The following is a 24,852-nucleotide window of genomic DNA, read 5'->3' as shown; positions in this document are numbered from 1 at the left end:
TCTGAGTCCCTTGATAAGGTGTTGTGTTTGTGTGTTTTAGTTTGCACAGTCAGAGTTTGTTGATAAAGTTTTCCCCAAATCTGCCCCTGAGTATTCTTGCTCCATGGTAATGTGATAGAGTTGGACAGTCTCCCAGTGATGTGCAGTCATTCAGGCCCCCGGTGTTAGTAATGACCTGCTGGGAACTTTTGTTCAAAGAGGGCTTGAGAAGGGCATTTTTAGCCAGTGTATTGAGGTCATACTTGTATCTGGAGAAAATAAGTGATTGTGGTGCTGCCAAAATCTAAAAGATAGAGTGAGAAAAATCAAGCCACTGACATTGTAAATGATGATCTCCATTAACCAACTAATTAGTTTTGTTGTCAACTAAAAGTCAACATGAAATGATGCTCATAACCCATTTTACCTGCACAATGAGATGCATTTCAGGATGAAACTAAATATTAAAAGATAAAATTGTCAAATAGGAATTAGATTTTACCAACCAGAATTTTCTGCTTTATTTGATTTTATTAGTTCACACCAGAATGTTTGTTTATTTATTATTATATAACATGCCCAAAAAATCATGCACAATAAAACCAGAAATAATAAAGTAAATGGGGTTGAATTTGATTTCATGTTGGCTGTAAAAAATCCTTAAAGGTTTTTACTTGAAGCAGACCAGTGTGTGTAACCATGTCAAATCAGGAGCTATAAACATGTCCCTAAATGAGAGGATAATGTGGTTCCTGTGTATAGATCAGGTTATAGTTTGTTTTTGAGATGGGTCCAGTACATGGATGGACAGTGGACAGTGTTTTGTGATCTAGCTTTGGCGGGTTCATTTACCCAGGGTCATGTGACCTCCCTGGCTGTGCTTGTGGCCAGGTTCTACTACACTGGTTGGCACTTAAACAGATGTTGGCATGGACCTAACATGGTTGGGTGAGATTTTTACAGACCGTGTGCAGAAAGCACAGCTATGGGGGAGGTGTGCTGCTTAACTACACACACACAAATTACTGTGTGTGTGTGTGCTTGTGAGATATGACGGATTAAATGTCTATGCATTGGGCCAGAGATATGATGTCTTTGTTCTCTTCCCTGCAGTTGGCTTATTTCATTATTTTGAGATTACATAAGTTACTTGAGCTCTGCAAAAGCCAGAACAGAGCTCCTGATACTTTAACTATTTGTTTACCATAATTGAAATCTTAAGTTAAACATGTTTCATTAATGCATAAATCAAGTATTTTTCATATTTACGCAGCCATTATATGCTATTCTTTCTGCAGACTAGTGTAAATCAACCTTCCATGTCCATATTATTATTTTTTAATTCATTTATTTAATTGTTGTAAAATTTATTTTAGATTTGAATGATGTTAGATTTTTATTTTGTTATTATGAATTATTTTATTTACAGTGTCATTGTTACAGTATAATAGCACATTTAAGTAATGAGTAATATTAGTTAACAACATGTACTTTTAAATTATGCATAATTTACTGTAATACATAATGTGTGACAAAGAATCTGTAAAATAAATGGTTCCATTATAAAAAAGATGTCCATTTTAAAACAGAAAAAATTTAAAATGCATTTAAATATTTATTGAAATAAATTTTATATAAAAAAAAATGTAGTAAAAAAAGGAAATCTACATATTCAAATGTTTTAATTTTAGTAATGATCCTGCTATGTCCTTATCTCAATTTATTTCCTTTTGTTTGGGGAAAAATTGCTTTGTTGCAGTGAGCAGAGGGCACCTGGTGCATCCCCGTCAGCCCACAATATCAGCAGCGCAGCTGGGACAGACCGTACCAATTTCCCTAGAGGGGTGCCCACCCGCAACACCTTCCACCTCGGCCAGCAGCGGGGCGCACGGGACCAACAGGCTTCTCCTTACCATGGAGCCCCCGCCTCACCTTCCCTGTCCCACGGAAACAGCCAACAACGACGGCCTGGGGCTTCCGGCATCTTCAGCAGGTTCACCTCCAAGTTTGTGCGCAGGTGAGATAGACGCAGTGTTAGATAAATCAGTAGATTGACATGGAGCTGGAGCAATGACAGGGGAAGTCACTGATTTCTGGAAGTGTTAACAGCCCGAGAAGTCCAATCGCGGCTGAGCGTGGGGGTGTGAGGATGAGTGTGATGAATGCCGGGTATTTTTGCCAGTTAAAGATAGATAAGGTGACGATGAAAAATAACAGAAAGAGACTTGAAAGACAAAGTGAACGATTCTCACACCTCCTGCTGAGGGTTATTTCATAGGTGTCTTGTCATTATATTCAGTTAGTTTGCTGGTTGGTTGTCCATCTGTGATCGAACAGCTTCACTAGTGGATTTGTTCTAGCAAAACGACTGCACATGCAATCACAGTGTTCAACAGGGTATTGGTATCGTCTTAATTTCACCCGCAAGGTCAGGCCTTCATAAGTCAATCAAAGTGTTGTCATTACCCATAGTCCCAACACGAATCTCCGCTCATTTAAACACATGCAGATTTCTCATCAGTTTCATCATCTCTGTCTCCAAGTTCTACCTTCTCCATGGTGAATGTATCCTAGGTAACAGCTGAGGTATTGCATTCCTCTGCTCTATAAATACTTGTAGAGGGAACACCTTGGCATTCACTCACTAGTGCCAGTTTACAGAAAACTTACACTGTGCTATATTGCTAAATGTGTTTAAAAGCACAAAACCCATTTAACCTGCTGATGAGAAATCTCTCCGTTACACTTTGAGGAACTTAAGAACCCCTACACGTTCAGTATTAGTCTTTCATATCTGTTCAGTTTCAGATTTCAAAAGGAAAGGGTGAAATGACCGATGACGTTTGCTGTTTCGTCTGTGTGTATCTGTTTGTTTTTGTGTGCTTTTGTGTATACGTTCAAGCCAGTGTGAGAACGGTTCGATGTGAACGCGATTTGTGCATTTTAATGAATGTAAACATCTTTTTTTTTTTAAGGTCTACATGAAATGGCATTCACAACCCATTTTACCTCTGTAATATGACATTTTTCTAAATGAAACTGAATATTAGAATTTGGATTATAAAAAATGGGCGTTACATGCCGAAATGGTGCAAAGCCAGAATTTGAGCATCTGGTTATACCTCAGTGATAATGCCTCTGTTTCAGATTTACTGTTGAATATATATATATATATATATATATATATATATATATATATATATATATATATATATATATATATATATATATATATATATATATATATATATATATATATATATATATATATATATATATATATATATATATATATATATATTATTTGCAACATTAATTACACTACCGGAGACTGGAGAAATGGCTGCTGAGAATTCAGCTTTGCCATCACAGGAATAAACCGATTTTTTTAAATCTATTAAATTCAATTTGTTAAAAAGTATTGCTGTTCTTTCTGTATTATTGAACACATACCTCCAGCCTTGATGAGCATAAGTGACTTCAATAAAAATCTTAACAACCTCAGACTTTTGAACGGTAGTGTATATTAATGTAATATGCTATGAAATTACCGTTTTAACATTTGGCTAGATTTTTTTATTATTATTGGCAAGGCTGCATTATCTACAACAGAATATCTGAAACAGTAAGACTGTTTGTGTTATTTGCAATGATTAACTGTGCACAGCTGATACATTTCTAGTCTTATTGTGCCATGAATTAAGTCAATTGGGTCAGTTTTGATTTCATGTTGGCTTTAACAATACTTCAGATTAGACGGTTTTACTCGACTTAGTTTGTGTAAGCATTCCAAGCCTTTTGTAAGTGTTAATAATTGACTTAATAGTTTAATTGCATGCAGTGACCCAGATTACTAATGTTATTTGCTCATTTTGTATGGTTTGAACAGATAACCCATCAAATAACCCCAGACTGATTATTGCTGTGTCCAGGGCAACCCGACCACTTTGACATTTTCATTTGCTTTTTTGCTCTTCAACTTACATATATACATGTCTTTCCTTTTTTTCTTCTTTTTTTTTCTTTTACTTTTGTTTTGTAGAAATATCTCACTCAGATTCCCCAAAAGGTAGGCAACGATGACCCTAACCCCTCTTTGTTTAAGGCTTGTTTTGACTTTTTTTATTTCCCTTTCCTTGTTCCTTGTCTACATCCCTCAGTGTGTTCTGTGATTGGCCCCTTTTTTTCCTGGTTGTTTATTTTGTGTGCCGTGTCATGACCAGCACTAACGACCAACTTCAACTTTCCACAGTAACACCCAGTGCCTTTCCTCCCCGTCTCCATCCTTTTATTTCCCCTCCCTGTCAGTTTACCTGGTGACCTCACCTGTGTGGCCCAGATTCTGTGTGTGACTAGTGTCTCTGCCTGCTCGAATAACACAGGGCTTTGATAACATGACCTGATGTCAAAATTAAGACACCTAATAGGATATGGTGTCATGGAAAAAGAAATCCACAAGCACAGGTTTTCTTATTTATTTTTTGCATACACTGTTGTTCAAAAGTTTTGGGTCTGTATGGTTTTTTTGAATGAAAGTAATAGTTTTATTCAACGAGGATGCATAAAATTGATCAAACGTGACAGTAAATATATTTGTAATCTTATGAAAGATATCTACTTCAAATAAATGTTATTTATTTTAACTTTCTATTCATCAAATGACCCTGTAAAAGCGATCCTGTGTTTTTGATCAAATAAAAGCAGCCTTGGTGAGCATACAACTTTTGAACAGTAGTGTATGTTGCAATTGTTTTGGCACAGGCAGAGTCGGATTAAATAAATGGGCTACACTAGGCAGGCTGCATTTTTTGGGCCCCCCTCCATCGAAGTTATTAATGAATTGAAATCTGAATCTTACCAAAGTTACTAATAAAAGTTAATTCACATTTTACATAGCCTAGTCTTTGGTTACAAATTGGTTGTGTTGTTTATTAAACAGTCTATCAGACTATTTTTTGAAATTCATTATTTACATGTCATTACACTGCTCTAAATGCTATTAAATTATCCTCATCCATTGGGAGTGTCATTGTTAAGGCAGAAGTATCAGTAAATAACCAATAGGTGTCAGTAAACTATGTAAACAGATGTTTACATTTAATCAACAAATTTAATTAAGATTTTCTGCAAAATACAATAGCTTACAACATTTATAAATGTTGTAATTAAGAACAAGAAGGCAAACATGACCCCTTCACATTCATCAAGACCATTTAGAAACTGTCTAACAATAAATAATAATAATAAATATAAGGATGGAGGATTTAAACTATGGAAAACTAAAGGTATTCAGACTATTAAAGACTTGTATATGGATGGAATACTTACATTTCAAGAATTGAGTGATAAACACCAGATTCCCTCAAAACATTTTTTTTAATAAGTTTTATGTCTTCCAGGTCTACAGATATTATGTACATTTCCAAACTGTCTTTAATTGAGGAAATAATTGAAAAAATAGGTGAAAAGGGCCAATTGTCAAAATATTATAATTTAATAATGTCATACTCTAAAGAGTATGCTGTAGACAAATTAAACGCATGGAGGAAAGACATTCAATAAGAAATAGAGGAATTTGAATGGACTGAAGCATGGTTAAAGGCATTTCCCGCCGCATCTTCCACCACGTCTTCGGGCCGTGTCTCCGGGCCTGGCTCGGCCTCTGGCCCTGATCTGACTCGAGCAGGTTCACAGCTGTCTGACGGCTGCCCGACAAAAACTTCTGTAAAGCCCCCCGCTGTCTCTTCTATTGTTCCTCTTCATTTTTTTTCTTTTTACGTTTTGCCGCACCCGAAAGCATCTTGAATGTTAGCCTACTCAAAACACACCTGTTTGCTAGCTTTGTTGTCCCGCTCTGACCGCCGTTGACGTCTCCTCGGACTTAACTAGCTTGCGCCTCTATATAAAAACAATCATGTGCTGGCGTTAATGTGACGTAATGTAACAGTCTATGGTTAAGATAAACATCATCACTATTTTTAGTTAATTAATAAATATTGAAATAAATTGTAGATAGGACATTTGTAAATTTTATTTTATTTTTATTATTATTATTTTTTTGTCCCTCTGTCTGGGCCCCATCCCGGCAATCGGGCCCTAGGCACGTGCCTAGTTTGCCTTTGCGTTAATCCGGCTCTGGGCACAGGTTGTTTACACCGTGTCTCTCTCATTTTGGCTCATAGAGGAAGTCATTGATTGAATAGCTGAACAAAAAATAGTAAACAAAATACTTTTAGCAAGTATTATTATGATCATGTAAATGTATTTTCTAGTTAAGTATGTTGTTATGTTAAAGAAAATCTGCCATTAAAGATATATATATATTTTGTAGCATTTTCTGAGCTGGAAATGTAAAAGGATAAAAGGTTAAATGGATGATATAGACTGATGGATAAATAATGGTTATTTGAATTGTCGTCAGATGCGTTTCCTCTCTCTCTCTTTTACTTGCTCATTAACATTGAAAACAGCTACAGAAACTGAGACCGGCCAGCTGTCGATGTTCGATCGTCTCAGACACCTAAAACCAAACTTTCCTTATCTCACTCCTCTCTCTCTCTTTCGCTCTGTTAATGTGGTATTGTCAGAATCTGTTAGACTGATGACTCACTCGCTCACACACAGGCACCTGGTGAATGGACGTCACCATATGTCTGAAGTCACTAACCACTTGGGCCATTTGCACAAAACAGAGTTTTAATTAACAACGACATTTTCTTCCATTGATATGATTATGTTGAGAACCTGTTCATGTTTTATTAAGTTAAAGTGGTGTGAGGTGCTTATATCATTTTCGAGACCAACAGAGGGCGTAAGCGAGCAGTTTATTGAAGGAAATGTGTCTTTGCGCCCTCTGGTGGTCAAACCTGAAGCCCGTATTTTGTGATTCACACCTGTTGGTGACCCAATTGTTGTTTTGCAGGATTCGTAAACTTAATGGTTCATGTTTCTTTCAATGCTTTAAGCAACACAAATGCTGCTTTGCTCGTTTTTAACCATTTGTCATGATGCGCTAACAAAGTCCTGAGCTGTTTCTTTCATTGTCTCACTGTCTGTTGGTGTGTTTCTGTGTGCTGTTGTGACTCTTAGCAGAAGGGCTCTGACAGTATTGTCAGTTTGCTAAGGGCCTGTGTGTCTCTCTGTGTGTCTGGTGGCGTGTTCGGGATGCTTGTGTGCTCGGTGAGACAGACTATAGGGGCAGGTGACTGTTGGATGGAGTAGAGGTGATGGGGCTCTGTAGAATCCTTAGAGCATCTTGGACAGACCTACATCTTTCCACCCCGCTTCATGTTACTGAAGCAGTCTGTCTGATTCATCTGTTCATTGCCATTTCACGTGCACAGTTCCAGTTGCATACAGTAGATCAGCTCAGTACCTGTGTATTTTGAACTTTCTGTGTGTGTGAAAAATAATACATCGGAGAGGTATCACACAGGATACGACGCTGTTGTACTGAATGTAGATCATCACTGCTGTGATTCTTCTGTGGGCTGGAGGCTACAGACGATACACTTCATAAATAGAATTTAAATGAGTTGTAAAATAGGAATGAACAAGTGAATCAGTGGAATGTGATGGTTCTGGAGGGGAAATGATTTCATAATCTTGTGTTTCCCCTTCCTGATCACTTTACTGAATTTACTGAAGTTAAACTAGGACTCAGACTAAGACTAAACTCTTGAATTTTTTTCGAGGAGCCCCTATGAGGGAGAGGGTCAAGAGGAGGGGATCAGGTGAGAACAAAACATAAGGATTTCTTCATCAGACCTAATCAGTCGATCTTTAGGAGGTGTAATTGGGCAGCGAAGGGGCTTTTAAATGGTTGATAATTGGTTTTTAACAACTATAAGTAGTTACCCTGTGGGATTTAATTGGAGGATTAATTGCTGTATGAATGATTGTGTGTATGTGTGTTAAATTGATTCATAAGTTTGTGTTTACAATGAGTATATTTCAGATGACTGCCTGTCTCTCTGTTTCTACATGGCAAACGCATACACAGTTGAAAGTTTTCTGCTTGTGTGTGCTGCTATCAATTAAACACCTAATGTGCATTCTTCATTTTGTTGTAGTAAAAATCTTCCTGAAATATGAAATTGACCAAAGCATCCTTTTTTTACCAAATAAAATCGCATCACAATATTCCCAGCAGGACTTGAAGGCAGTTTTAAGCATTCTTGATTTTGACTGTCACTGAGTAACATTACCAAATCATATTTAGTCTTCTTAGGGATAAAAATATGAGGGAGATTTAGAACTTCTTAAAGGCTCTAAGTGAAACTAACAGGCTCAGACTTCCCTCAGCTGACATATTCACTCGAGAGTCAATTAAACTTCCAATTTCTACTTTAAAGCCTGTGATATGTGACTTCACATCCTTAGCAGAAGCCTTTCACTGTTCCTTGTGTTTGCCACACATCATTTTGCACATGAACCGATGCATGCATGCTCTGCTCTGCAATGTTTCCAGTTGTTTATTGCCCTATGTCTCTCCCCAACCATGTCCACTGCCTCATCCTTTCTCTCTCTTTCTTCAACACCCTCAATTTGTCTCTCAATGATTTCTCACTTTTCTTCCTTTCTGTCCTTATTCACCCCCTACTGACATTCTCTTAACCTCCAACACCTCCATCCTTCTCTCTCCATCCCCGTCTCTACAGATCTATGCTCAGCAGTGCAGAGAAGTCGGAGAAGACCAGCGTAGGGCCGGAAGACGACAACAAAGACTCTTCTTTCTCCCCGGAGGGCGTGTCCTCAGTTAAAGACCAGGTGAAGCCTCGCTCCCTCCGCTTCACCTGGAACATGAAGACCACATCTGCCTTGGAGCCCAGTGAGATGATGAAGGAGATTCGGAAGGTTCTTGACGCCAACAGCTGCGAGTACGAGCTGCGCGAGCCATTCATGCTACTGTGCGTGGCTGGTAGCCCCGTCCGTGACGACTTCGTCCAATGGGAGATGGAGGTGTGCAAGCTGCCCCGCCTCTCACTTAATGGTGTGCGCTTCAAGAGGATATCCGGAACGTCTATTGCCTTCAAAAACATCGCCTCCAAAATCTCCAATGAGCTGAAACTTTGAGAGGAAAAGGAGATGAGAAAATGCAAGTGAAAAGTAGCATGGTAAAGAGTCTCTGAACAGGGATGAGTGAGAATCGCATTGCTCAAACACAGCCTGCTGGTATGGGTAGGTGTAGAGAGAGATATAAGATCAGATTCAATTAGCACACTGGCCCTTCATTCCTGCTCAGTTTTGGAAGAGTATTCTCTGCAGGTTCTTGGTTCATTGGCCTAAATGTGTTCAATTCAGAAAGGCGCCAAGTCACGACGGGGTTTGTGTCTGCTGAAAATGAATTTTGAACTAATTTCGGTCTCTTCGTATACTCACACACATATGCACCTGTTGCCTATTGAAATGGACAGAGCTTAAAAAGCCAAACTTGAAAGAGGTGTGGCCATTGACTTGAGAAACTAAAGTATTCACAGGGTGGAGGTGGGCAGTTTGGGACTGATGTTTGTGCCCCCTTTTATTTCTTCCTCTTATTCTGTCGACAGGGTCAGAACTTGATCAACATTGAGAGGACTGTAAATTCTGGTTAAGGTGATTTTAATTCTCAATCGGCTGGGTTTAGATCTGCTGCACTGGAATGGGTGAATTTCTGTTGCCTTTTTATTTTCTTATAGAAATTAAATGTTTCATTGTTGTGTTTACCAATGATTGCTTTAATATTATTCTTAGGAAAAACAAATTAATCTTTTTTTTCTTTCTTTCTTTTTTTTTGTGCTCTCGTGTTATTGATCGTGCTATGCCTTTGTATAAACAATGTCTGAAAAAGCACCACCTGACCCTTTCACACTCTCGCCCCATTTTGTTGCAAAGGATTATGGGCCAGCAAGTACTCTTCTCACACTTAAACCAACAAAGTCACTGGAAAAGACATTAAAAGGACTCAATTCATGCAACTAATCATTCCCATGCCATTTTCATGACTAAAGAACTGATGTCAAGTTGTTCTTCTCTGCATTTAAAACACATTTCATGATTCAAGCCAAGAACTTTCCACCTCAGTCTCGTCTGCGGGTCAACTTTTTGGCATTAAGCATTTGATGGTTCACTCTTTATGAAAATGTGTCGTGATTGAATGTGTATGAGAGATGGAGTGTCGTGTCTGAATAACCAAAAGGCTTGCTTAGTTTCATATTCAATGCAGAGACTAATTATATGTAGCCTTGACACAAAAAGTAACTGCCATGAAGAGTCAAATATTGGCATTCTGTTAATTCCAATATTTTGTTGGCATTATCTTTTCACTATTGAATTGTCATTCTTGCACAAGCAGATCAGTAATTTGAGCAGACAGGAATCAACCTGTAGAATTGTCTGCATAAAAGAGAAAAAGGTACACTCGTTCTGAGCTAGAGAGTCAGTGTGTTTCCATGCATTTCTGCTGAGCTGTACATGCTTGCATGCATCCTCTAGTTGACATCAGGTGCACTGTCACCTCTGTTGTTGTGTAAAAAGGAAGGGGGTTAAGATCAGATCTCCTTAAAAAGTCTGTCACCAGTTTGGGGGACAGCTGTGCACATGTGTGTTTTATATCTTCATAGAAAATGTACTTTGCTGTTCTCACAAACGATCATTTGTTGAAGGTGCTGGGGATCCAATTATCTTAAGCATTGTTTGTTTTTCTTCAGGGTTGATTATTTTTATCCATTCAAGTTTTTTGTTGCTGTAATTTTATTATTTGTGTCAGACACTTTGCTGTTGGTTTAGGGGGGCTCGCATAGAATTACCACATACGTTTTTTTTTTTTTTGTTCTTCTACTTTTTGTGCAAAGATGATTATGATCAATGATAGTAATAAAACAAATTCAAGCTCACTGTATTAAACTGATGCAGTATGTTCTGACATTTAATATACCTATTTTTGGCATCTCTGAAGGTATGTTTGATAGCTATTCTCTTGAAATACTTGCTTGTAATTGGTGTATAGTAATAATTGTGTCCTTACCTGGTGCCAGAAGTTAATATCCTAATAATATCCAGAAGTTTGGTCCTAAACCAGGGCTTTCCAATCTTTTAGAGGAACTAAAAGAAATAAAAAAAGAAATTATACAATCCGTGTAATTCATGCCATGCTCACACACTTGGCATGAATATCATCTGTAACAAGTGACAAAATTAAAAAATATATATAAACATGGTGACATTACTTTGGAAAGTTATATTATAGATGATACAAGTGTTAACTCGAGGAAGCATTTTTTCTGTCAAATCTTAATTATTGCTCTGGTTACTAATATATCCTCGGTTCCCTGAGATAAAGGAATGAGCATCACATCACTGACGCTTATGGGGAAACTTCTGTTTACTCTGATACTGAAGCCTGATTTGCTCATGTTCGTGTAACTGCACGAGCCAATGGCTTTTCAACATGCCGAAAGGGGAGGAGCCAACTGCTATATAAGTTCAGTCAGAATCTTTTGAATTTAGTGAAGTATCCTTCACTTCAGAACATTCATTCATGGATTTGCGCTGCACAATGTCTTCACACAAGGACAAGTGTGACATCATATACCTCGGTAAATAAGTACAATTTAAATACACGTACTTCACAGGGCACTTGCATTCGAATAGAACAAATGTCTGAAGCAATAAGAGAGACATACAAAATGTGTAGACGGGGTCGCGAGGACTGGAATCGAGAATCGCTGGCCTATGCAATGCTCATTCCTTTATCTCAGGGAACAAAGGTTGCGTTAATAATAGGAGCATTCTCTTTCGAATGGTCTTTCCTTCTGACTCTTATGTGGAACACATCCAATAATTTACTATGAGTAAGTGCAGGACAAAGCCACATCCCAATTTTAAAAATCTTGGAAAAGTAGACTTTGACGACCAGTCGGTGGCTGCACAAATTTCACCAATAGAAATCCGACTGGACCACACCCCAGATGAGGCCATTCCTCTGGTGGAGTGGGCTCACACAACAATAGGACACTGCAAGCCCGCTAAGATGTGAGCCAGGGTTACAGCTGCTCTGAGCCCCTAAATGGGCAGGAGAGCTCATACACTCTAAGAGCCCAAACCAGGCAGAGTGAATTAGGACCCTAGCTGGAAAAATTTATTTTTGTATTTGTCTTTTATTGCATTATTGAAAAATGATTTTCCTGTTAAGCTCTTCCTGTTTATTTACACTGTAAAGCTTCTTTGACACAATTAGTAATGTATAAAGCACTATAAAAAATAAAGATGAGATGGCTTGACTTGACTTACCCTGTGAATTGGGGAGCACTAGAAGGGTGATGTTGAGAGCACTTATGGGACATAGCTGTGTCTCTACAGTTATTAGGCCCAAACTGACATTGCGAACCTGCTTCAGCGCAGATTATGTTCTGGATAAGAGATCTCAAACCGAAACCGGACCAATCAGCAGTGAGCAGAGTAACACATCTCTGAAAGTCACTCCCCCGGTCCAAATTAAAGGTCAGTACAAAGTATATTTTAAAGACAAATTGCCTGGCTTTTAGTGATTACTTATTATAATTACTTATGATATATGAATTACTTTATGATGTATGTTATTCATATAATTATACCCTAAATCCATTACATATGAGCTATTTTAGTTTAAGTATTTAGTTTAAATTCATATTAATATATACAGGTAATATGTAATACAAATAAGCTTAGAATCAACAGATAAACTACACATATACTTATAATTCTCTGTATACCTTCATGTATGTATGTGTGTGTGTGTGTATGTATATATATATATATATATATATATATATAAAAAAATTAAGAACTTAACTTTCACTTGCATGTTTTCTTTTTCTATTTCAGAAAAGTGTAGTGAATGACTGTGTCTCTCACGAGACATGAACCGCAGATTATCTGTGGTCACTTTTGTGTGCACATGGTCCGATATTGCGATCCAAGCCTGAGTTGACAGAAAAAATTCATCATCGTCATCATGATACCAACGAAGCACTGGTTTGGTTTGGCAATACAAAACTAATCCTTCAACTATCATCATGGTACAGGGCCCTGGTTGGGAAATATTTCAAACATAATGTATCACCTACTGGTAGGTCTAGTATTTTGCATGTAAAATATCTGGAGAACAACAACAAACTAATTTGGTTATTTTTCACTTTATTTTGAAAAAAAAAAATAATAATAATCTAAAACAAAAATAGTCACAAGCAAATCCAGTTAACATGTAAACAGTTCTCACATACACATAACATTTTGGAAGAAACAACAACTCTTGCACAAGCTTCCTCAGGAATCATCTTTAGTGTTTTGATGCCTCTGTGTTTGTGCCTTTAAGAGCAAGTATAGTGTAATCCAAGTTGCAACGAAAAAAATCAAGTATTATTTTGCATCACTTAGTGCTTAGTCAATATTAACTAGTACTACATAAATTCACTATCTAACAATATCTTAAGAACCTAATTATACAAACGACAAAAACTGCTTCGCCTAGTATGATTCACTCTTCACTGGGAGAGTGACTATATACAATTTCCCAGTTTCCTGACACCAGGTGCACTTCAGAGCACTCACTAGTGCCTGTAGTCATACACACTAGGTGATATGCAGCTGCTGCCATAGAAGTGTAAGGAACTCACATAAGTATGTTGTCGTGGCAGTTTTAAATTCCAGTATATAAGGTTTTTACCCCACAATTTTGGTTAAACTTCCAACTTCCACTGAGTATCTATGACAGAAGGTCAACAGTGGAAGCTGTTGTGCTTGAGACTGTTCACGAGGTAAAGCTGTAGAACCTGAGGACAGACGGGTTTGTGGAGCAGTAGGGTTAGTTTTTTGGCAAGATTGTGGTTTTTATGCATGAACATGGAGGATTCTCCTTGGATCAGACTATAGTTTCATCCTTCCTGACTTGCTGAACGTGTGTTCTGGTGCATGTCCAGCTTTGCTGCCAGTTTACCTCATTTTATCTCTTGAAAGGCATTGCTACACATTGCCCCTTACACTGATTTGAGAACAAATTCTCTGTTAAATGACTGTTTGGGTGTCTTAAACCATTATAAAAGGGTAAATACTAGATGGTGATCATTGTGACTGGGGGGATTCCACCTTCAGCCCCAGCAGTGAGGGTGGCAGCTGTCCAGCAGAGGCAGAGGAGGAACTTAGAGAGTTCCTCAGTGCCCCCTGGTGGAGCGAGGATGCCACTGCAGGTCTGATGAGCGGAGGGGGAGGGGGAGGGTGATTGTGGGGCGTCCGGGTTTGTAGAGGTCGCGTCTGTAGCGGGGGAGGCTGGCGCAGCAGGCTAGGGGGTGCTGAGGGGGGTGCAGGGCGCAGTAAGGGGGGAGGCTGAGTGAGGGGTGGGGAGGACTGGGTAATGTTTAGAACATCAGAAGAGGACAGTGAACAGTCAGAATGAGGTGGAGAGATGCCATCCATCTTCACCTGCAATAACAAAGAAAGATTCAAAAGAGTTCCTCAGTTGTTGTTAAATGTCCCCCCCCCCAAATCTCTAAAGTAAAGCCCTGCCTGCTGGAACAAGTCCTATTCAAAAGCCTTGACAAATTCAAATACCGTATTTTCCGGACTATAAGTCACACTTTTTTTCATAGTTTGGCTGGTCCTGTGACTTATAGTCAGGTGAAACTAATTAATTTAACATGAACCAAGAGAAAACATTACCGTCTACAGCCGCGAGAGGGTGCTCTATGCTGCTCTGTGCTCCTTTAGCCTATACTAAGCAACATAGAGCGCCCTCTCTCGGCTGTAGACGGTAATGTTTTCTCTTGGTTCTTGGGTCTAAATAAATGTGACTTATAGTCCAGTGCGACTTATATATGTTTTTTTTCTCATCATGACGTATTTTTGGACTGATGCGACTTCTACTCAGGTGCGACTTATAGTCCCAAAAATACGGTAGTCTTTTTCATTGTTATCTCTCACCTCATCGTCTTCCGCTCCTGCTGACCCATTCAGCTCCATGTTCGCGATCCTCCCGCTGCTCCCTTGCACAACTTCCTGTTCTGCCTGCCATTCATGGAGCACCTCCTCCAGATTGAAGCGTCTCCGGTAGCTGACGAAGAATAAGCTGACCTGTGCCACTGTCTTGTTCCCAATCACGTCCGCTATGGCTGCAAAGTCTTTACCGTATCGCCTGACAGCTGGACAGGATGTGGATGACAAAATGGCTAAATGATAATACTGCTCAGCGATGCTTCAAATTAAACAAAAATAACCAAAATGATATTCTAATGAATTCAGTCTGTAGTATCTAGAAGACTTCTAGCTTTGAAACAAGCTATGTGATAGAAATTCCCTTTGCATTGTTTTGAATATACTCAGCATGATCCAGAAACTATGCAGATGAATAATTGATCATAAATGCTCCATAATAAAATCAAATTCTCCATTTGATTTCATGATCACTTTAATCACTGCAAGATTAAAACAATCTCCCACTTTCATAAAAGGCTGCAAATTTGTGACTAGGTACTCACTTGAAACTACATTTTTAGGACATGTATTATTAGTTGCACCATACATTTTAGCATGTTAACTCATTGGTTAGCTGGATAATTTAGCTGCTATTTGCTGTTATCAACTCGTTTTCATTGATAATCCAGCTCACCTTGAACGGCCAGGAGCTGCTCCTCTGTTGTCCAGCGAGAGTTGTTTTTTTGGGTGGGCTGAATGAAATGCAGTATAGGGAGAAAAATTATAATGTAGCATAACATAGGCATTTTGGTTGTACATCAGAGCAATGTGAATAGAAACGTACCTCTGATGGTCTCAAGCCTTCAATTCCATCACTCAAGTTGTGCTTGAGAACACTGTTGGTTTGCTTGATACTTTGGACCTAAAACAAAATAGAAATGCAAAAATGTTCTAAGCGGAGATTGTTGTGTATTTAATCTTCCATTCAAAAATTTTGAAAATTTTAGGGTCTGTAATTATTAATTTTTTTATTAGTTTCATCAAGGCTGCATTCATTTGTTCAAAAATACAGAAAAAAAAACATTATTGTGAAATATTATTACAATTTAAATTAACTGTTTTGTGTTTTAATATTTTTTAAATGCAATTTATTTCTGTAATGGCAAAGCTGAATATTTACTCCAGTCTTCAGTATCAAATGATCCTTCAAAAATCACTTTAATATGCTGATCATGTCGTCAAGAAACGTTTATTATCAATTTTGTTTCTTTGATCAACAGAGTGAAATTGTTTTGTTTTTTTCATAAAAATGTTTCGCTTTTGATCAGTTTGATTAATGCTTGCGGAATAAAAGAAAAAGGATTTCAAACTTTTGAACAGTATTCACTTGTGAGTCTCTCAGATTTACTACCAAAAACAAAGTGATTTGTTGTGTTGCACATTACCTGTCTTTTCAGAGACACTAGCTGTGTGTCCAGCTGTCTGAGACTAACAGCTCCTGAATCAGTGGAGGCTGAGAGAGCAACAATGTCCTCCTGTTCCAAGTGCATGCCTTTAGGAGGTCTGCGGCGAGCCCGAAGAGGGTGGTGTCGGTACTGCGCACCCTGGTTCTCTTTCCGAGTCGGACCAGACTTGCTTGAACCTTTATCACTCCCTCCTCCAATTCCAGAGCTCTGCTTCGTTGTCTGAAAGTTGCACAAATACAATATAAATGCAGTCATGCACACGCGGTCTTTTTTTTTTTTGATTAAGATTTTAGATACAAATTCATATAAATGTTTAAAGGAAAATGGATGCCTTTATGTGACTGGTCATCACTTTTTTTAAACACCATTTTGCCTTCATTAGTCCCTGACCGCTGATTTTTTTAGAACTACTTAGTGTAGAATATTAAAATACTGTATTGAAAAGTTTAAAATTTACTTATTCTTACACCCATAGACTCACCTCTTTCCTGCCGTTGATCTCAAAATCACTGTCACTGCCTGGATCTCCTTTCTCCGTCTCGTCGTTACTGTCAGAAACAAAAATACACACTTTGTTATGATTCATTGTCTTTTCTCTCCATCTTTCTCTCTTTTGCTCTCCTTGTACCTCTCATCCTTTTCTCTCTTGCTAAGGAGCTTGCGTGCTTGACGGTCCATGACGCTGGTCCGGGTTCTGGTCTTCTTCCAAGAGTAGTAGTATTTCACCAGGCTTGAGATCAGTTTGTCTGGAAGCTGAGAAATAAAATAACAGATGGTTAAGACTAAGCATATACAGGAAAAAAAAGAACAAGATGTCCTGTATCAAATTTGTGACTTTGAGTATTTGAACTGCTTTGTACAAAAGGTCAGATGTTCTTGCTTCCACTGAAGCATGAGATGCTCTTTGAAACATCCTCAAATCATTTCCATGTTGTAATGGATGACAGCAAGACAACAGTTCAAAGTGTCTACGAGTAGAGAGACCTCTCTCTGACTCTCGTGTGATTCTACACTGGGTCGTATCTCAAGATGCCTGCTCTTCTGTAGTTGCAGGCAGATGTGAGAGCACCAGATGACTCTTATATAACCCATCTGGACTCCGTCCCACCCGCTCACCATCTGTTGGATGCGATGGAAGCTCTTGCCATGAAAGCTGAAAGCCTGTTCGAACAGAACCTTGTCTTCCACTGTCCAATCTTCAGGAAAGGGAGTGAAGTTTGCCAGGTCAGCCAGTGACTTCTCCACATCGTGCTTGTGCCACAGAAGCATGCCAAGAGCCTGTTGATATAAGACAGAAGGACTCGATCAGTGATCTATGCCTACATCTAGAGGATTTGCCATTCATGGCTAATATTTAAGTGAAATGCTACCTGTTCCATGTTGTATCCGTGCTTCTCTTTGGCCATCAGAATATATTCATCCACTGAGAGAGAGAATGGGAAATGCAGTTTCTGTACAATCCACCATGACAGATTTGGTAACAGTGTACAAAGGTATTAATAACTACCAGAATACAAATAACCATGATTCAATACGTTACGAGGCATCACAAAACATAACAGAAAATAAATAATGCAAATGCACATATTTTAAACTTTGGATTGACAGTGGATCACTTCGAAATAATAATTCAGTGGGTTTCGATTTGATTCAAATGCCATTTTTTTGCCATTTCAAAAATAATCAATTGGATTTGATACGATACAATCAGATGAACAATTCCATTTAGTACTTTTTTAAATGCATTTATAACATTCTTTAAATAGGCCATGTAATGCACCTACTTACATAAAAATAAAATCTACTTAAGACTTTTAAAAAGCATAAACTATATTACCAAACTATATAACTTTGATAAAAACGCCACAAAACTGGACTACTTTCAGTTTCACAGATGCACATATTCAAATAAAGAAAATCATTTAAATATTGCACATTACAAATTGTGATTTATAATGTGATTATATTATAAATTATATATTGTGATTATCATATATGTGAATTTTAAATGGATTATTGGCCAACACAAATTATTCACACTTTAAAGGGTAGTTTCTTTAAATTAGCAGAAGAGTATTTATAATAATCACATCATTACACAGCATTATTCTGGCTTCCCATTAAAAATACGTTTCTTTTCTTTTGCTAAAGCACTCCTCATCAACAGCCTGAGCCAGACTCTCAGAAGTTTTTAGTAATTTCTACATGTGAAGAATTGTTCCTTACACATGGCATTGGACACTTGGCTATTTGGGGACCAGACCAGCATACTCCTCTGGTCATTTTCACTGTAGTGGGACGCACTGTCTGTCAACACAAAGAAGAAACATGTCTGTCACACAACACAGCAGACCTCATCTCACAACCTTGTTGTTTTTTTACTTTTCTATGACTCTGCTGTTTTTGTTTACATTTCTTTATTATGAAATATATTATGAAAACTGCATGGAGTTCAGGGATACATATTCATCTCTTCTTACTTCCATCTCTTTCTTTATCTGGTTTGAACTCTGGGATCTGTGCCTGGTAGTCCCCACCAACGCGGATCATACTGTCTGTTTCAAAAGAGCAAGAGGGAAAGGGACGGTCAGAGATCGAAACTGGCAATGCATCCTCTCAGAGGGCAGAGGAAGAAAAGTGAGAGGAGAGAGAGAGGGGAGGAAAAGAGAACAGGGATGCATGACTAAATTATCATACAGACACTGATACATTTAAAACATTTTCCACTTAAATGAAACAATATAAGATTAATGCTGCTGTGCTACCATGTAAGTGGATGAAGGTGCAGATGGCGCTTTGGAGTTGAGGTTTGTGTGTGAATGTGTCAGACGTACCATGTGTGTGTTCCTCGTCACTGCTCTCTTCCTCAGAGTGCTGGCTGTTCCCGTTTGTGACTGTTTTGGCCCTGCTTCGAGACAGCACACCAGACCCTGAACGCTCCATCACTGATGGCATGGCTCTGAGAGAGAGAGAGAGAGAGAGAGAGAGAGAGAGAGAGAGAGAGAGAGAGAGAGAGAGAGAGAGAGAGAGATCAAAGGGACCAGCATTGACCTTTGTTTTTAACATCTTAAAGGGACAGTTCACCCAAAAATCTAAATTGTGTTAACCTATCATTTTACATGAGTGACATGATGGTGTCCCATACTCAGTATTTGTTCTCTGCATTTAACCCATTCAAGCGCACACACACAGCAGTGAGTGGTGAACGAACACACACACACACACCGTGAACACACACCCGGAGCCGTCTCATAGTCCCCTAGTCTCACACCCTCATGTCATTCCAAATCTGTTTATTTTTTTGAGGAATACAACACATATTTTAGAGGATGTTTCACCTGTTTTTGCCCATACAATGAAAGTCAGAGGGGTCCAACGCAAACATTGAGCCCCAATAACTCGCTGACTGGACACGAGAGAAACATTTTTCAAAATACATTCTTATGTGTATGATGCAAATTAACTCACTGACCCATATTATTTTTGAGATTCTCTAAAGGGTTCAGTCTGAGAAGCCCAAATGGTGCCTCGAGTATCTTTCCACATTCACAGTACCGTGACGAATCTTTGTATTCTGAATCTTTATCGACTTTCTCAAGAAATGTTATTCACATTATATACACATATTTTCATTCTCTGAACGTCCTTTAAGAAATGCAGTGAGAAAACTAACCTCGAATTAATACAATTTAGTTGAAATATATGTGTATGGACATGAAGTTCGGCTCGAGACAGTGGAAGTTGTGGAGGTTTAAATGCTCTTGGTTGTGTTTTCAGCAGCAGGTGATGAACTTCACTGAGGCATCAAACCACAAAGCCAGGTATAGGCATAAGTGTAATTTTTCTACATTTGTAACGAATTTAGATAACTTTAATTTTCAACGCCAGTGAATGAGACTTTTGTTCGGTGGACAATAAGTATTTGTTTCGCGAATGCTTCCAGAAAACACAAAAAACAACAACAGATACCATCCTTCAGAAAACGAAACAACGACCAAAGCCTTTATTTCTTAAGCTATTCCCATTGTGATCACCAACCAGCAAACTGTAAGTTACCTCTCGCTATTTTCCTGAATAATATACCTCACGAGGCTGCCGGAATTGTGACTTTGAACATACAAAACATCTACACAGACATAAAAAAAAAAATTCTGATCTAGATATGTACACAAAATATTCATTTGTGAGATAAAATAATGCTTCAACAAAATCTAAAATAAGATTATATATTTGTTCTTTATACGTAAAAATAAAATATATATATAAAAAAACGTTGTGTCATAAAATGAAGCGTTGGGCATGTGACGTCACGAGCAGGGTCTGAAGTTGCCATCGGGCTCAGTGTGAATTAAACGTGCGCTTCAGATGTGTCCAAAACACTCAATATGAGGCGCTGAACTGTCCTTCGCTTAACAACATGCCCAATCAACTCTTAATAGTGTTCCAGCTGAAAACAGTTATCAATTGCCCCCTAAAACTCCGAGAGGTCGCATCACTCCGACCACCATCCAGTCATCCGAGCCTTGTTCATTTAAACATTTCTGCGAGTAACGTTAAACGCGTACGGATCTCGCTCGGGCAATCATTATTCATCATTCAAACTTAAAAAGTACAGAAACAGAAAAAAGGCATCTTATCCCTCACCTCACTTTTCGCACAGTCTTTATTCAAATCTGAGTCCTTTTGTGTAGAGCCACGCTTATGTCCCTATTCCAGTTGTTGGCTGAACATTTGTCTTTTAAACGTTAGTTCCCAGTCCGAATAGCAGTTCACTACCTGGCTTGCTTTTGCTTTCTCTCCTATTCAAGCTTATAAAGCGACAGATAAATAAGTGCTGTAAAACACCAGCACCGCGCACGTTTGTTAATGTACAAACAACGTTAAAGCTTCTGTGGACATTCGCACGTTTCTCATTCTCTCCGGTTCATCGCTTCGACCGCATAGGGATCCTCTCCGTGTGTGTATGTGCCGGGGAGACCTGACGACTCCTCACAACCGAGGAAACCTTCCGCGCTGTTCGCCTCTCCCCAACTAACTTCCATGTCAATTACATAGTCCCTTTAACCGGCGTCAAATTCATAACAAGTGAGATTCTGACGGAGTAAAATCTAAAAACATGCGAGTCAATCTAACTCTCGCCGTTCACATACGCGCAATATTCAATATTCTAAACAAAAACGTTAAATGAACCCCTTCCGTCCTATATTTAGATTTAAACAGATATCTAAACGTATTCAGAGCATCCCGTACAACTCTTCTTCGTAAAATGAACTCAACACCGATCCGTTGCTTTGTGCTTTACCTGCGGTGCTCCCTCATTAAATCATACGGAACTACTTCCTGCTGTGTGCGCGGACGGATTCGTCAGCTGGGCAATGCAGTGCTGAGGCTGCCCAGACCCTTCACTTATGTATGCAGGAAAGACAAAAAGCTTGGAACTTGCTTATTTACCTTAATAATGAGCATTTTATGATGGAAATCGTGCATTAGGCTTCAACTATAGTTCTTTACCACACTGTGACTGAGTGTTTAGGAAATCAGTACATTCACACTATGTAAGCCATGATTTCTAGTCTACATTAATTAAACACACCCTGGAGGTATTACAGGCGAGAATAAACTTGATATCTAGACACAATTCTAATACGGACATAAAAGGATTAAAGCCTGGATTCAGACTGATCTCCAACACCCCCCTCCTGACATTATGTACCAGCAGGCCCAAGTGATGGACAGGTCCCGTATGCATTAATATTCTTTCTCTGTGATCTTTGGAGACAGAGACAGATATAATGTTACCAGCACTTGTGGCACAAGACCCCTCCCAGCCATTTCCTCTCTGTCTATGTGCATCTCTCTCCAACCATCTCCTCCCTCCCCTCATTCATGCCAAAAGAGCCACCTCCATTTTCTCCAACTCACCTCAGTTGTATCCCTTTATGAAGGTCTCTCCTTTCCTTTTCCTCTCCTCTTCCTCTCTGTTAGACTTCCTCCATCCTCATCACCTCTGAGTTCCTCTTTCCTCCCCTCCCCCTCTCTCTATTCCTCCTCTTCTTGCACCACCCGCACATGCACACTAGGCAGAGAAAGAGATTTCCAGTACTAATGATTTCAGCTCGCGACCACAGGCCTGAAGGTGTAGTTGGGGCTTGTTCCCTGTGTTTTCCTCGCACTCTCAGCACTAACATGGATGGCACAGTCTATTGTTCTCGTGTTAGATTTGCATGGCCTTTTAGGTCGGGTTTTGTTTATGTATAAACACTGTAACAGTTATAATCACTCTGTCACAGTTGAGGAACATTTATTAAGGTTCAGTATGAGTTGAGGTGCAGTGGAAGAGGAGATTTTAACAGCGGTGAACTCTCTGACCCCCCCGATTCCCCTCATGAACATGCCATCTCTCCCCGTCGCGGGATAGATTACCCGAAAACAAAAGGTTTGGGGGCGGGGCTTCGTGACGGGCCATCTGCGGGAGGGGCGTGTCAAGAATATGCAGCGTTCGTTGCATTCAACACATGGATGGGTGAATTGGTGGACCCTTTGAGTTATGGCTGTGCCTTCTTTATAAGGGCCAGAATTCTGTCAAAACCATCCTAGATGTGAGGTTCAAACTTTGACGTACTGTATTTAAGAACCACTGGCATTCAGGTGCGCACTCGATGCAGTTCAAACCATGCGATCATTATCCAAGGTGATGACCTGTTTTTATAAAGTCTATGGTGGTGAAACGCAGTAGCTGTTCCTGCACAGTAGCAACTTAAGTCGCTGTCCTGTATTGTCAACTAGTGCCTCCTCGTGGACAATGGAGGTACTGCAGGACAGGGCCGTTCTATGCCTTTGATATTTTTTAATTCCCTCGATCTTAGAAGTGGTCATTCACCTAAACGTAAAAGTCCATTAAAATAAATCTTAAGAAGTTTTAATTAATTAAATATTAACATAATATGATACTAAGCATTTTGTCATGTTCCAGATTAGCTCAATTTGTACCTAGAAAAATTGTGAGCATAATTTGGAACATCTGTATTCCCTTTTTTCTTTTTTTTTTTTTACTATTCTTTTTGTTCTTTATGATTCTATTTGCTACAATTAAGAATAAGTAATGCATAATTATAGATTAAAATCACAGTGTATAGTTGTGTCCTCAGGCGTAATGCTGTGACAACTCTGCCCATCAAAAACAATCAATAATCAATAAATGCTTATTAATTTCATAAAGGGATTCATAGGTATCCTTCTATATTTGTAAGTCAGTTTGGATTTTTTGTTTATTGTAAAATGAAAAAAAAAAAACTTTACTGGAACAATTATTATTGGAGGGTATTCACTATAGCTAACATACAGCTCAAGACAGTGAAGACATGCACTGTCCTTTTTGAAGATCTACATTTTATTCTTCCTGGTATGAAACAGAATATATATATATATATATATATATATATATATATATATATATATATATATATATATATATATATATATATATATATATATATATATATATAATTTTTTTTTTTTTTTTAAATACACATAAACACAAACACACACACAAGTTTTTCATGTAATATGTATGCACAGTATTAAACTCAAATTAATATAAAAATAAATTTTATTTTTAATTACATCATATTTTAATCAATTAATTAAACTTTATTTTGACAGTATCCTTTAACCCCCGATTTTTTAAATTCAGGTTACAAAAAGAAACCAGAAACTCAAAGAAAACTGCATTTAGTATCAGTCACTTATCATTTACATAAATTTATCTTAATGGCTCTAGGTCACAATTTGTTATTATTACTATTAATGCCAAAATATTTTTATAACCAGTACATAACTATACAATATAACAAGAACACTAGAGGACAAAATATCTCAAGAATAAGGAAGAGCGTAAAATAAATAAATATACTAAAAGATAAATAACATAACATGAGCCAGAGGGGGGAAATTATACAAGGTTAAACACTGAAAGCAATTTTTGACTTTTGAATGATTTTTTGTTTTGTTCAAAAACCATCAAAGACAAAACATAACAATTATAATCAACTTGAAAAATTGACAGTAGTGAGTTCTTACCCAAAAATTTACATTTGTGAATAAAACATTTGCCAAGTATAATTAAAAGATTATCAGGAATACGGGAATTAGAGTTATAATAAAGGAAAATAATTTCACAAGTGTTAATACATATACAATAAAAACATTTTCTGAGAGATAGGTACATTGCAATTATTTTGTAAACAATCACATTCACAAAATTTTGTACAATTGTCTCTTCTATACCACAAAAAGCTTTTCTATATTTTGCATATACCTATTAAGTACACTATTACAAGGGATTGCACCTATGTAATATTTTAAATGTAACTTATTTTATTTGTTAATAAATGTATGTGTGTAAGAGACTAAACAAAATTTAAATTAACATTGTACGGTTTTCTGTAGATATGATTTAGAGCAAAGCAGTTATTCCATTTAT

The 24,852-nt window shown here is 38.1% G+C and overlaps 2 protein-coding genes across 12 annotated transcripts in view; one reads left to right on the top strand and one right to left on the bottom strand.

Annotated features, from left to right (window-relative positions):
* Positions 1 to 12,239, top strand: part of LOC113052099 (serine/threonine-protein kinase MARK2-like) — a 50,971-nt gene extending 38,732 nt beyond the window's left edge. For 3 of the 9 annotated variants that reach the window (XM_026216427.1, XM_026216420.1, XM_026216421.1), the window contains 4 exons: positions 1,739 to 1,996; positions 4,022 to 4,048; positions 7,674 to 7,712; positions 8,640 to 12,239. In XM_026216427.1, the coding sequence (XP_026072212.1) occupies positions 1,739 to 1,996; positions 4,022 to 4,048; positions 7,674 to 7,712; positions 8,640 to 9,054 (739 nt within the window). In that variant the 3' untranslated portion in view covers positions 9,055 to 12,239. Of the gene's footprint in view, positions 1 to 1,738; positions 1,997 to 4,021; positions 4,049 to 4,139; positions 4,547 to 7,673; positions 7,713 to 8,639 lie in introns of those variants that run through there. The other 6 variants (XM_026216422.1, XM_026216424.1, XM_026216423.1 and 3 more) reach the window with 6 other exon arrangements.
* An 875-nt stretch (positions 12,240 to 13,114) lies between these two features.
* LOC113052097 (REST corepressor 2-like) lies at positions 13,115 to 22,531 on the bottom strand. 3 transcript variants are annotated; one of them, XM_026216417.1, is made up of 13 exons: positions 22,293 to 22,531; positions 19,205 to 19,329; positions 18,851 to 18,925; positions 18,597 to 18,677; positions 17,741 to 17,793; positions 17,487 to 17,648; positions 16,999 to 17,123; positions 16,852 to 16,918; positions 16,350 to 16,589; positions 15,749 to 15,826; positions 15,599 to 15,656; positions 14,914 to 15,131; positions 13,115 to 14,415 (listed from the first exon to the last, which is right to left on the bottom strand). In XM_026216417.1, exons 2-13 carry the CDS (start codon positions 19,323 to 19,325, stop codon positions 14,059 to 14,061), a joined length of 1,635 nt encoding a protein of 544 aa, XP_026072202.1. In that variant the 5' UTR covers positions 19,326 to 19,329; positions 22,293 to 22,531; the 3' UTR covers positions 13,115 to 14,058. The 3 variants fall into 3 exon arrangements, with proteins under 3 accessions (XP_026072202.1, XP_026072201.1, XP_026072200.1); XM_026216416.1 differs by lacking the exon at positions 22,293 to 22,531 and adding an exon at positions 21,015 to 21,656; XM_026216415.1 differs by lacking the exon at positions 22,293 to 22,531 and adding an exon at positions 19,709 to 20,470.
* Between the last annotated feature and the right edge of the window lie 2,321 nt (positions 22,532 to 24,852).

Source organism: Carassius auratus, chromosome 32 (genome assembly GCF_003368295.1).
Source record: "Carassius auratus strain Wakin chromosome 32, ASM336829v1, whole genome shotgun sequence".
Lineage (NCBI taxonomy): Eukaryota > Metazoa > Chordata > Actinopteri > Cypriniformes > Cyprinidae > Carassius > Carassius auratus.
The sequence above is the reverse complement of the archived record's forward strand: the minus strand, read 5'-3'. Positions and strand labels throughout refer to the sequence as shown.